The 13,207-nt window shown below is 44.4% G+C and overlaps 1 protein-coding gene across 6 annotated transcripts in view; it reads left to right on the forward strand.

Annotated features, from left to right (window-relative positions):
- adat1 (adenosine deaminase tRNA specific 1) overlaps positions 1 to 6,804 on the forward strand; it is a 63,974-nt gene extending 57,170 nt beyond the window's left edge. For all 6 annotated transcript variants that reach the window (XM_072517966.1, XM_072517967.1, XM_072517964.1 and 3 more), the window contains one exon: positions 6,005 to 6,804. In XM_072517966.1, coding sequence (XP_072374067.1) covers positions 6,005 to 6,137 — 133 coding nt within the window. In that variant the 3' untranslated portion in view covers positions 6,138 to 6,804. The remainder of the gene's footprint in view (positions 1 to 6,004) is intronic.
- The last annotated feature ends 6,403 nt before the right edge of the window (positions 6,805 to 13,207 follow it).

Genomic DNA, 13,207 nt, shown 5'->3' on the forward strand with positions numbered 1-13,207 from the left:
TTTGTTGGCTCTTAATTCGTAATTTGCTCTGCTTGTTTAACCTTTGCTCTAGAGTCGCCAGGTATCTTTATGATACCGCCACGAGGTTCAAGTTCAAGTAATGATCAATAACTCAACACACCAATTAGTAAGATTCAAATCAAAACACATTTATTATACACAGTAAATCACTACTCATGCATAAATTCTACTTTCTAGACTACTCCTATCACTAAAAGGCCTATACTTAGCTTCGGACTGGCCCATCAGGTCAGGGGAACAAATGGCCTTTCGTTCAGGTCCTGAGTCTGCAGGATTCAAAAGCTGGTATGGACTGGTAGCTCGGAGCGCCTATCTCGTAGCGAGCGTTGACTTGAGACTTACTTGGTTGGCGGCCGCTGGACAGTTCACTCTCAGGGGTTGCTTCGCGTTGCTGAGTGACCCTGTCAAGAAGGACGATTTGAACTTGGGGGCTTTACTTTATAGTCCCCAGGAGCTTCCCGCCCTTCGGGGCGGACCCCGTACCTGGTTCCAAGTGATTGGATTGCGTTCCGATCACTTGGATCGATTTCTCCAATACTGGAATTGTTCTCTGATCGCTGGGCAGTCCCTAAATGTCCGTTAGCCTTCCTTTGTCTTGGCTCCTGCTGGCGCCGAGGAGTCTGGCTTGGCTTTATTCACCTTAACTGTTGCAATTGTGCCTTGGAATTGCTCATTACTATGCAGATGGCTGCTGGTTTCAGTGCTGTCTGTTTTTTTGCAGGTTTCAATACACATGATTTCTGTACTTGCTAGCCTTTGCCTGTGTTGGCTGAATTTCCCTTCAGCCTTTGCGGTTCTCCATTTTAAGTCGGGAAGTGGCCAACCCAGGTGGCTACACTTGTTGGCCATCCCTAATTGCCCCTAAGAAGATGGTAGTAGTCACATTTTTGAACCACTGCAGTTTATCTGGTGCAGGTACACCCCAGTGTTGCTGGGAAAGGAGTTCCAGGATTTTGTTCCCATGGCAGTGAAGGAGCAGTGATGTTCAGGATGACGTGTGACTTTGAGGGAACTTGCAGCTCGTGGTGTTCCCAGTGTTTGCTGGCCTTGTCTTTCTAGGTGGTAAAGGTTGCAGATTTGGGAGGTGCTGTCTGAGCAACAGAGCCTCAGTGAATTCTCGCAGTGCATGTTGTATAACCTCTGCAACACTGCATTGGTGTTGGAGGGAGTACCGATCAAGCAGGCAGCTTTGTCCTGTATGGTGTTGAGATTTTCGAGTGTTGTTGGAGCCGTACTCATCCAGGGAAGTGGAGAGTTGGAAGCAAGCAATGTTGCAGAGTAGGAAGTAAGAAATTCTGGTGATGAATATAATGTATGAACCTCAGCTCTGGTTGAAAGGGACTCTCAAAGGTTGAAACTCACTTTCCTGACTTATGTCTTGTAGATGGTGGACAGGTTTTGGGAAGTCAAGGGATGGGTTACTTAGCTTAGAATTCCCAGCCTCTGATCTGCTGTTCTAACCACATTATTTATATGGCTAGTTTAGTTCAGATATTGATCAATGGTAACTCCCAGAATGTTGATCATGGGGGATTCACCAATGGTAATGCCATTGAATGACAAGAGGCGATTGTTAGACTCTCTTGTTGGAGACGGTCATTACCCAGCACTTGTGTGATGTGAATGTTACTTCCTACTTATGTTTCATGTTAAAGCTTAATTTTTCACTAACTTCTCAAGACATTTATTTATGGTTTGAGAGACAAAGCCATTCTTCCCCACCCCTCCCCAAAACTAGATTACTACAGTTTTACTGCTGCTTCACAAAGTAGCCTAGTTAATAACTGACCAGCCAGTATGGCCACTCACTGCTGTCTTCGTACTCAAACCTTTGATCCTAGCTTGCCTAGTGACCCTAAGCGGATATGACTTCACCATGTTGGAGTATTGATCAGTAAAATATGTTCCCTTTCCGCAATCATTGTACAGGGTAAAACTATCCTAGACTACCCTTTGCAATAATCACCTATCCTTCTGCATGCACGTTTCCACCTTCATAATCAAAGCCACATTTTGTTTGTCACAAAGATATGCAGGTTAGGTGGATTGGCCAAGCTAAATTGCCCCTTACTGACCAGAAATGTGTAGGTTGGGTTATGGGGATAGAGCCGGGGTGTGTGCCTAGGTAGAGTGCTCTTTCGGAGGGTCGGCGCAGACGGGATGAATCGAATTGCTTCCTTTCAACCTGTCTGGATTCTATGAAAACCAAACTTTATCAGATTGACCAATCAGCCAAATAAAGCTGTGAGATTTGGACAGTGTAACATACTCCATACCTTTTTATTCTGACTTCCTTTCCTAGCCCCTGGTTTAGGTTAACCCAGATGATAGCAATTTTGGTATTCCTTTCAACCAGAGCCGAGATTCATATGTTATACTCACCAGCAGAACCATTAGCGAATAAAGGGGTATAGCCTCCTGACATATCATAAGTCGGAATGTTACTGAAGAAATGCTTTTGATTTTTGAAGTTTAAAATATGACCTGGGCACATCAAGTTCTGAATTTACTTTGAAATAAGTTTTTAAAGGACTCAATGATTGGATCATCCACAAATAAACAAGTAATGAGTATTCCAAGCAATGCAATGGTAAATTAAATCATGTTCAGTAATATGTTTAGCCTTTCAAAACGTGAAGGCTTTATAGAAGTTAGGGGCAAGAATAGTGCTGTATTTATGATTGGCCACTTTCAGGTAAAAAAGCATTTATTTAATTTAGAAAAACAATGGTTTGAAAGTTTGAGGGAATGTGTATTGTGTATTATTGCAGCATAGAACTTGATTGACTTTGCATTTTGACCAGCTGAATATTTCCAGTGTTTTCTGTTTCTCTTTCGGATTTCAAGCATCGGCTGTATTTTCCCTTTTAAATGTTTTGCGGCTGTTTCACTTTGAAAAGATGAGTTGTTTGGTCACATGATACTGCCAGTGGGTTGGTCATCCTGATGGGCAATACCTTCTTAGGCAAAACCTTTAAAGATGTGGGCAGTGCTGTGGCAGGCAGGCGAGTGCAAGGGCACCTCAAGATAATGGTGCCCTCAGAAGATGCGTAAAGTTTTTAATATTATTTGTGGCCATACTTTCAAGGCCTTCATTATGATAAATAAAGGAAGCATCCCTGGATCTTTTGCCTGAGAACTGGAGGTCACCTTCAGGGAGCTGCCCAGCTTCGTCCGCAACGTGGAGCCCATCCACTGCCAATACGATCCCGCAGTTTCCTCTGACTAGCTCCAAGATACTTGCCACAAATTGGCTATTCGCCATTGCCAGGCTGGTAGTTGCTTTTTTGTTGCTCCCTTGTCTCCAGTGAGATTGCCCAGAGGAGGAAACGCGCCAAGTGGCCAAGCTTTTGTGCTATCCTGCACATTCTTTACCCCACACTGTCTGCCTCAGCAAGAGATTAACATTCACACCACACAAATGCCAGATAATGACCATCTCCAACAAAAGAGAATCCATCCAACTCCTCTTGACATTCAAGAGTATTATCATCACTGAATGCCCCACCACCAACACCATGGGGTTTACCATTGACCAGAAGCTTAACTGGACCAGCCATATACTGTAGCTGCAAGAGAAAGTCAGAGTACTTCATTGTGAGAGGAGAAGGAAATTAGATTGGAATTTATGGAACTGGTCTCCAAAAATCTATATTTTGCCCCTTCCCAGAACTTTGTACTCCTCCAACTCCGGACTCTTGAGCCTCTCCCACTTAGCCCACCTTGGAAGCCATAACTCAACTAATTAAAAGCAAATTACTGCAGATGCTGGAATTTGAAACCCCCCAAAAATGCTGGAAAATCTCAGCAGGTCTGGCAGCATCTGTGTTGCAAGTTGTTGACATTGTTGTAGCATAACATATTTGAAATTTAGTTAGTAGGTGACATTCAAATGTATTGCAACAGTAAGCAGTGACCTTACTCAGCATAACTAGCTGAGTAATACCTTAGATTAATACCTCAATCTATAACAAAATCACTAAGTAAACTGTAGGCACGAGGGGAAAGCTTATCTGTGCTGTGTTATGATATTGCGCACACAATTTTTATAAATTTTGCTGCATTTAATGCACAAATGAAATTTTCCCTTATTGTGCTTTTTCTTTGTGAATATATCCTGGCCAATATTTATCAGTCCATCAAAATCACTAATATGGGTTAGCTGGTCATCATCCCACCATTATTTGTGGGTGTTTGCTGTGTGCAACTTGGCTGTTGCATTTTCTACATGATAGCAATGACTCGTTCAAAAGTACTTAATTCACTGTAAAGAACTATAGGGAGCCCTGAGGTTATGAAAAGCACAATGTCCTTTATTGCCGCTGGGTCAAACTCCTGGAACTCCCTTACCAGTACTGTGGGTGTACCTAGACCACATGGATTTCAAGGATTCAAGAAGGCAACTCATGACCATCTTTTCAAAGACGATTAGTGATAGGGAATAATTGCTAGTCTAGCAGCGATGCCCACATCTTGTGAAAGAATAAACAATATAAATGCTAGCCTTATTTTTGGAGTTTAACAAAAACAAATTCAATTCAAATCCAGAACTTCACTTTATCTCTCGCGTTGCATTTTTTGATGTCTCCAATTTATTTAAGATAGATCAGATTGATTGATGTTTCAGTTCCATCGTGGGTGAATTCCCAGTTCCTAATTTCAAGTGGACCAGTGAGCACTTCACTGAAAGGCAGAAGACATCTGATTGGGATCCATGGAGCTAGTCTCCAGTTTACCCTCACACCAACGTGTTGGTGGAAAACTGAGAAAAACAGGAGAACTAGAAATTTAGAAGAAAAAGAATGAAGCCAGAAGGAAAAACCCAAGAGATCCCTCAATGTGTCTCAGATCATTATTTTTTTTTCTTGTATTTCATGTTTGAAGTAGTCACAGTTATTGGGCTTTTCCATTGGATGTTGTAAATCTTTCCCTTTCACATTCAAACAGATGACAATTTGAAACAAGAAGTATTGGGTTACAAAATAAAGAACACAAACCAACCAGCATCATAACCAGTTTCACCATTTTTAGCAGTCCTTATGCACTTCTAACATTAGCATTTTTTTCTCGAGAGGATTGCTCCCAATTGGAAACCAACAAAAGGATGAGTTTTTCTGTTTAAACTGAAAACAGAAGTCTTTAATTATAACACTGCATAATCACAACATGCAACAGCTATTTACAAAAAAGAAGCAAATTACTTGACAGTGAGAAGCTAGCATAATAGGTCTGTTTGTATCTGTGTAGCTGCAGATTACAAGTTGATGATGTACATAGTGTATCAGTTACCACAGCACAGAAACAGATATGTGGCACAACTATAAACTGCACAGATATAAAACTAAATTTAAAAAAGAAAAATTATAATTTAAAAAGTCGAGTCAACCATGAGGAGCAAAGAACAATACATACAGGAACAGGCCCTTCGGCCCTCCAAGCCTGCGCCGATCACGAGTCCCATCTAGACCAACCGCCTAAATCCTTCCATACCCCGTCTGTTTGTGTGCCTATCCAGATAAGTCTTAAAAGTCGTTAACGTATCTGCCTCAACCACCTCACTTGGCAGTGCATTCCAGGCCACCACCATCCTCTGTGTAAAAAAACTTCCCCTGCACATCTCCACTGAACCTATCCCCCCTCACCTTGAACTTGTGCCACCTTGTAATTGTTATTTCTGACCTGGGAAAAAGCCTCCAACTGTTCACCTATTCTGTACCCCTAATAATTTTATAAACTTCTATCAGGTCGCCCCTCAGCCTCTGTATCTCTAGGGAGAACAATCCCAGTTTATTCAATCTCTCCTCATAGCTAACACCCTCTATGCGAGGCAACATCCTGGTAAACCTTTTCTGTACTCACTCCAACTTCTAATATATATATTTTTTTTGTTTTTGGTGTATTTTAACTTTTTTGTTATTTTAAGTTATTCATCGCAATGGCTTTATCATTGTTGAAAATTCCTATTCTTTTCCTTTCTTAACAGAAATAATACGTTAAAAACCTACTGGAAATTCAAGGAAGCAGCAGCAAATTATCAGGAAGCATGGAATGAAATACAGAAGCAGGCATTTGTTACCTGGATTCGAACCCCAAGGGACTTTTTGCAATTTCAATAGAGAGCAAACATCAAAGTAATATAACAAAAGAAATTGAAGCCAGTTCTGTGTGAATGATTACCATGCATCACAGTAGATCCAAATTTGTTTTCTGGATTTGTAAAAAATTAACACTGTTAACTTGCATCAGATAAAATGTAAGTAACAATCATTTTTTTTTAAATTACTGGACTTTAATGTTGCTAAGCCTGGATTTCGATGACTGGCTGGGCAGACTTGGATAATAGCCAGAGTTATCCCATAAACTGATGCGATACAATCAGTAAACAAAGATAAAATAGGAACAGTTAAGTTTGATGGAGACTGGGAAAATATTGCCACTGTTTTTATCTCATTGTTTATCATTTTTTTTGCTATCAAATTCAAGAAGGTTTTACTCTAACATGCAAGAGCACTCCTCAATGAAGCACAAGGTCTGAAAGAAGATTTTATTAAACTCTCAAGAGATTTTTGATTTGTCTGTCATGTGCTTCAAATCCAGTTCCAAGTTCTATTAAAGAAGTATTGCTTGTAAGAAGAATGAAATAATATTAAAATGTATGCGGGGTATGTGATTCTAAGTACTTTGACACTAGCTGTTGTTGATAAATGATGTAAAAAAAGTTAAATAATTTAGAAAAGCTGTCACCACGGTTACCAAAGTAAAAACAGACTTGTATTTACATAAGGCCTCTTGGGCTAAATTTTGTCAAGACGGCAGAGGCAGTTTTGAAGGCGAGCAAACCAGCAAATTTGCACTGCAACATGGTATGCTGGCTGCCCAACATGTGGCCATTTTACCAGAGGTGACTTCTCTGAGTGTGCCCTTCTATCCAGTAGCTGTGGATAGGTAATTAAGGTAGTTAAGGAGGCAATTGTGTGAGGTGGTGAAATTGTACTGAGGTGCATAGGTTTACACACTGTATCAACACCTCATTCGAGCACATGAGGTGGCTGCACAGCCGAAAACCTTTGATTGAAGTGGGAGACATTTTAAATTTTGTATTAAAAGATTAGATCATGAGCTGATCAAATTACTGGCAGAGAATTTGCTTCCTGAGCATGCCAGACCACACTGCCACTGATGGCAGATTGTGGTGAGTTGTGCACACTCCTGGAGGTCAGTCTAATGCCAGGGAGAATTCCCTTTGCCAACAGCTGTCAAACTGACAGCAACCTTGTGTGGGATTCTCTCAGCCCAGGCCGGGCCGGAGAATCGCTGGGACGGGCGCAAATCACGCGACGACGGCCCGACGCCAGTCCGCCGATTCTCCGGAGAGCGGAGAATCGGCGCCGGTCGGGGTCCGCTCTGCGGGGGGGCCCCGGCGATTCTCGGCCCTGGATGGGCCGAGCGGCAGTACAAAAAAACTCGAGTCCTGCCGCCACCGTTCACACCTGATCTTACCCGACGGAACCTTGGCGTTAATGGATCCAGGGGTTGGAGGGGGGTCCGACCCCGGGGGGGGGGGGGGGCTTCCGCTGTGGCCTGGCCCGCGATCGGGTCCTATCGATCAGTGGGCCGGCCTCTCGGACTGGGGGTCTCTTTTGTTCCGCGCCGGCCCCTGTAGCCCTACGACATGTTGCGTCGGGGCCGGCGCGGAGAAGGGAGCCACCGCGCATGCGCAGCAATCGCACCGGTCCCACTGCGCATGTGCGCGCAGACCCGCGGTGCCCATCTGACGCCAGGATCGCAGCTGAAGCGGCGTGGGTCGCTCCAGTGCCCTGCTGGCCTCCTGTAGCGGTCAGAATCGCTGCTCCTGAGGCCATCTTGACACCGTCGAGAAACGCAATAGTATTTACGACGGCGTCAACACTTAGCCTCAGGATCAGAGAAGCCCTCCCCTTGTACTTTCTAGCTGCAGGCTCTTTTCATAGGAACATAGGAGCAAGAGTAGGCCATTCCACCCCTAGAGCCTGATCCGCCATTCAACTAGATCATGGCTAATCACCTAGCTCACATCATTTTCCTGCGCTATCCCCATATCCCTTGATCTCATTTGTATGTAGAAATCTTATTGATCTCTGACTTGAACATACTGAATGACTGAGCTTACACAGCCCTCTGGGGTAGAGAATTCTACAGATTTGTTATCCTCTGAGTGAAGGAATAGCTCCTCATCTCAGACCAGAATGGCTTGCCCCTTATTCTGAGACTGTGCCCCCACAGTCAGGGAAGCATCTTTTCTGCATCTACCCTGACTAGCCCATTTAAGAACTTTGTAATATTCAACTAGATCACCACTCATTCTTCTAAACTCTTCAATATACAAACCTAGCTAGTCTCCTTAATCTCTCCTCATATAACAGTCCTTCCAACCCAGGAATTTGTCTGGTGAACCTCTGTTGCACTCTCTCTATGGCAAGTATAGAATAAATAGAGCTGTATTGTCCACGTCTTTGGCTTTACCTCCAATATAATATATAATCAGACAGTCAATAGTTAAAAACAGAGAATATTTCACATGTACCTCCATTCATACATGTGTGCATATATAACATCCATCCATACCACTGTAGCCACCTGGGTTGGCCAATTCTCGACGTAAAATGGAGAACAGCACAGGCTGAAGGGAAATTCAGCCAACACAGGCAGAAACCAGCAGGTGCAAGTTTACTGTGTGTTAAACTCTGCAAAAGCCCAGACAGCATCGATATCAGCAACCATCTGCATAATAATGTAGCGGCCATCTACATACTAATGAGCGATCCCCGGGAACAGTCGAAACATTTGAGATAAACAAGGCCAAGCCAGACTCCTTGGCGCCAGCAGGAGTCAACACAAAAGCGGTTAACGGACACCTAAAGACCGCCCATCGATCAGGGAACCGCTCCAGTATTGGAGAAATCGAACCAAGCGATTGGAACGAAGTCCAATCACTTGAAACCAGGTACGGGGTCCGCCCTGAAGGGCAGGAAGCCCCTGGGGACTATAAAGTAAAGCCCCCAAGTTCAAATCGTCCTTCTTGACAGGGTCACTCAGCAACGCGAACCAACCCTTGACAGTGACCTGTCCAGCTGCCGCCAAAGAACGTAAGTCTCAAGTCAATGCTCGCTGCGAGATAGGCGCTCCTAGCTACCAGTCCATACCAGCTTTTGAATCCCGCAGTCTCAAGAACCCGAACAAAAGGCCATTTGTTCCCCTGACCTGGTGGGCCAGTCCAAAGCTAAGTATTGCCCTGTTAGTGATAGAAATAGCTTAGAAAGTAGAGTTTATGCATGAGTAGATTTGACTGTGTGTAAATAAATGTGCTTTGATTTGAATCTTACTAATTGGTGTACTGAGTTATTGATCATTACTTGAACTTGAACATCGTGGTGGTATCATAAAGATACCTGGCGACTCTAGAGCAAAGGTTATAAAACAGCCAATTGAACCAACCAAAAGTTAGCAACACCACACAAACAGAACATGTTGCGCTGTGCCATTAAAACACTTACTGCAGTTAAAATATATAAAAACAGGAGGTTAAATTTACATGAAGTTATTTAGTAAGCTTATGGCAGTGGGAACAAAAGACCTGAACAATTTTTTCCTGGCAATAGATACTCTAATGCGTAGGCTCGAAGGGAACCTTTCAAATTGATGATATAAAGAGTGAGAGGGATCACCAATGATTGCCTGAGCTTTCCTCTTAACTGTATTGTTAAATGAGTTATTGAGCTGTGTCTGCTGTCTACCAATGGCTTTACCTGCAGTGTTGGCAATCTGGCCAGTTTACCTTTGCATTTCACACTGGGTTACCACACCAGACTGTCATGTTTTTAAAATATTTTTATTGGTTTTGCATTTATGCATTATGTTATCGCACTATACTACAGAAAAATTTCAATAAATAAAGTGGGTATACAGGAAGGTAAACAATCAAAAGGAAACATAATTATACAACTGATGAATCAGTATACACTCAGGTATATCGAAAGTAATCTATGTGCAGGTGTGGGTGCCCTGTTTTTCTGCCCCCAATGGTCAGTTGCCGCAACCGCAATATTTTGGTTGTGTAACTGCTGCCTCCTGGCACTAGAACATACCGGGGATGGGGGTTGGCGTTTGGTGTCCACCTTGGCGCTGCCGTTGCGGTTGCAGTTGTGTGCGTCCCCACTGTTTGTCCCCTCTGGTTCCCTACTTGCCCTGTGTTTGTCCACCCCCCACAGACACACATACACGCACGCACACAAACGGCATGATTAGTTATCAATTTTGATGAAGAAGGCCTTGGGGATGAAGATCGGGAGGGATTTGAACAGGAAGAGGAACCTGGGCAGCACATTCATCTTGATCGTCTACACTCTCCTTGCCAGGGAGAGTGGGAGAGAGTCCCAGCTCTATAACTAGAGGTTTTATCTCTAGTGGGCATGCACATTTACAAGCACCACTGATGCCCGTTCCAGGACACAGCTTACCATGATATACCATTTCCCCCTGCGCCCCCCGCCAGAGTCCGTCACCGTCTTGCCACTGTGAATGTCGTCCTCTTATTAAACAGTGTGGCCACCCCCCTCTAGCCCTGGTCCCGTGTAGCACGCTTGTGTGTTTGTCCTACACAGTTTTTTCTTACTCTGTCGGTCCTTCTCCCTCAGCTGCGTCCCTTGGAGGAAGACCAGGACGGCCCCAATGTCTTGGTACACGCGAATTGTATGTGCCCCAACCAGTTTACCCAGCACCTGGGCCATGTACTCGGTCGGGTTCCTGCCCTCGGTGCCCTCCGGTAGCCCCACGATCTAGAGGTTCTGGCAGCACAACCTGTTCACTTGGTCCTTCACCTTTCCCTTGAGCGCTCCCTGGGCCACCACCAACCTTGCCATCTCTGCCTCCTCCAGTGAGACGATCCAGTCTCCTTGGTCGATGGCTGCCCTCTCGAACTCATGCACCGTCGCCTCCTGCACCTCCAGTTATCACTATGTCCTCTCCAGTGCCTTATTGAAGGGGACCAAGACGTCCGAGACCACCGACTTCACTGTTGCCATAATTCCCTTATATATGGCATCTCTGTGCTTTAAGAGCTCCTGTGTTATGAGCACCATCCATTGGCCTATTGGTGGGTACACCGGTGTTTGCAACGACAGTTCCATTCGCTCCGCTGTATCTTGCTCTCCCACGCTCCTCACATCCGCTGTCTCTTCTTTCTTGGCTCCTGCTGCTCTTATTCTCTCTCTGCCCCTTTTATTGATTCGAGGGCATATCTTCAGGTATGTGGTGGTTTTCGTGGGGGGGGGGGGGGGTTTGTGGGTTCAGAGGCCAATTTTCAGGTTAAAAGAACTTAACTTGGAGTTTCCACAAGAGTCTCCTACGATTGCTCAGCACATCCCTGCCATCAGAAGTCTGACCAGACTGTCATGTTGAATGTTAAAATACTCTGTCAGAATTATGTATATCTTCTCTAAAACATCTTGACTCACTCCAAACCCTTTCAGTTTTCTAATTAAAAGCAGACGCTGACAAGATTTTTTAAAGATATAGTCGGTATTCTCTGCGAAGCTTAGCTTCTGGCCTATATATGTTCCCAGATACTTCAAACACTCTACAATCTCTACTGGTTGATCATTAAGAAACAGAGGTTCACACATATGAAGGCCATTGCTATATAAACAGTATTTCTTTGGATTTATCTACATTGATCTGCAGAACACTCAATTGTCATCATTTGGATAGTCAGAGACTTTTTCCCAGGGTAGAGGGTTCAATTACTAGGGAGCATAGATTTAAGGTGCGAGGGGCAAGGTTTAGAGGAGAGGTACAAGGCAAGTTTTTTTACACAGAGGGTAGTGGGTGCCTGGAACTCGCTGCTGGAGGAGGTGGTGGAAGCAGGGACGATAGTGACATTTAAGGGGCATCTTGACAAATACATGAATAGGATGGGAATAGAGGGGTACGGACCCCGGAAGTGTAGAAGATTTTAGTTTAGACGGGTAGCATGGTCAGCGCAGGCTTGGAGGGCCAAAGGGCCTGTTCCTGTGCTGTACTTTTCTTTGTTCTTTATTTCTGAATGATAGTAACATGGGCAGCACAGTAGCATTGTGGATAGCACAATTGCTTCACAGCTCCAGGGTCCCAGGTTTGATTCACGGCTTGGGTCACTGTCTGTGCGGAGTCTGCACATTCTCCCCGTGTCTGCGTGGGTTTCCTCCCACAGTCCAAAGATGTGCAGGTTAGGTGGATTGGCCATGATAAATTGCCCTTAGTGTCCAAAATTGCCCTTAGTGTTGGGTGGGGTTACTGGGTTATGGGGATAGGGTGGAGGTGTGGAACTTGGGTAGGGTGCTCTTTCCAAGAGCCTGTACAGACTCGATGGGCCAAATGGCGGCCTCCTGCACTGTAAATTCTATGATAATGTTCAAAATAATTTCCTTCAGTTGTCATTTTATCTTCTAAAAATAATCCCATCAAAGCCATATTGTATGCTCACTTAAATAAATAAGTATTAGCCCCCTTGATTCTCATCTTGTTAGTGTATGTAGGAAATAACAGAGGCGACAGGATATAGCAGGCGACAGGGCAGCACGGTAGCATTGTGGATAGCACAATTGCTTCACAGCTCCAGGGTCCCAGGTTCGATTCCGGCTTGGGTCACTGTCTGTGCGGAGTCTGCACATCCTCCCCGTGTGTGTGTGGGTTTTCTCCGGGTGCTCCGGTTTCCTCCCACAGTCCAAAGATATGCAGGTTAGGTGGATTGGCCATGATAAATTGCCCTTAGTGTCCAAAATCGCCCTTAGTGTTGGGTGGGGTTACTGGGTTATGGGGATAGGGTGGAGGTGTTGACCTTGGGTAGGGTGCTCTTTCCAGGAGCCGGTGCAGACTCGATGGGCCGAATGGCCTCCTTCTGCACTGTAAATTCTATGTTATAATCTATGTTATAGCCCTGAGGAGCACCTGTGTTTAAGATAAGTAAATCAGGTAAAAAGCTATTCATAAAACATGGAGGGCAATTAGTAAGGAAATCCCTGACTCAATGGGTTAGGCCCCTACTCTTGTTTGAAGAAAATAACCTTTACAACAGGATGTGAATTTGCTTTGAATGCTGAATTAATATTAATAATGATGTGGAGATGCCGGCATTGGACTGGGGTGGGCACAATAAGAAATCTTGCAACAC

This window comes from Scyliorhinus torazame, chromosome 10, assembly GCF_047496885.1.
Source record: "Scyliorhinus torazame isolate Kashiwa2021f chromosome 10, sScyTor2.1, whole genome shotgun sequence".
Lineage (NCBI taxonomy): Eukaryota > Metazoa > Chordata > Chondrichthyes > Carcharhiniformes > Scyliorhinidae > Scyliorhinus > Scyliorhinus torazame.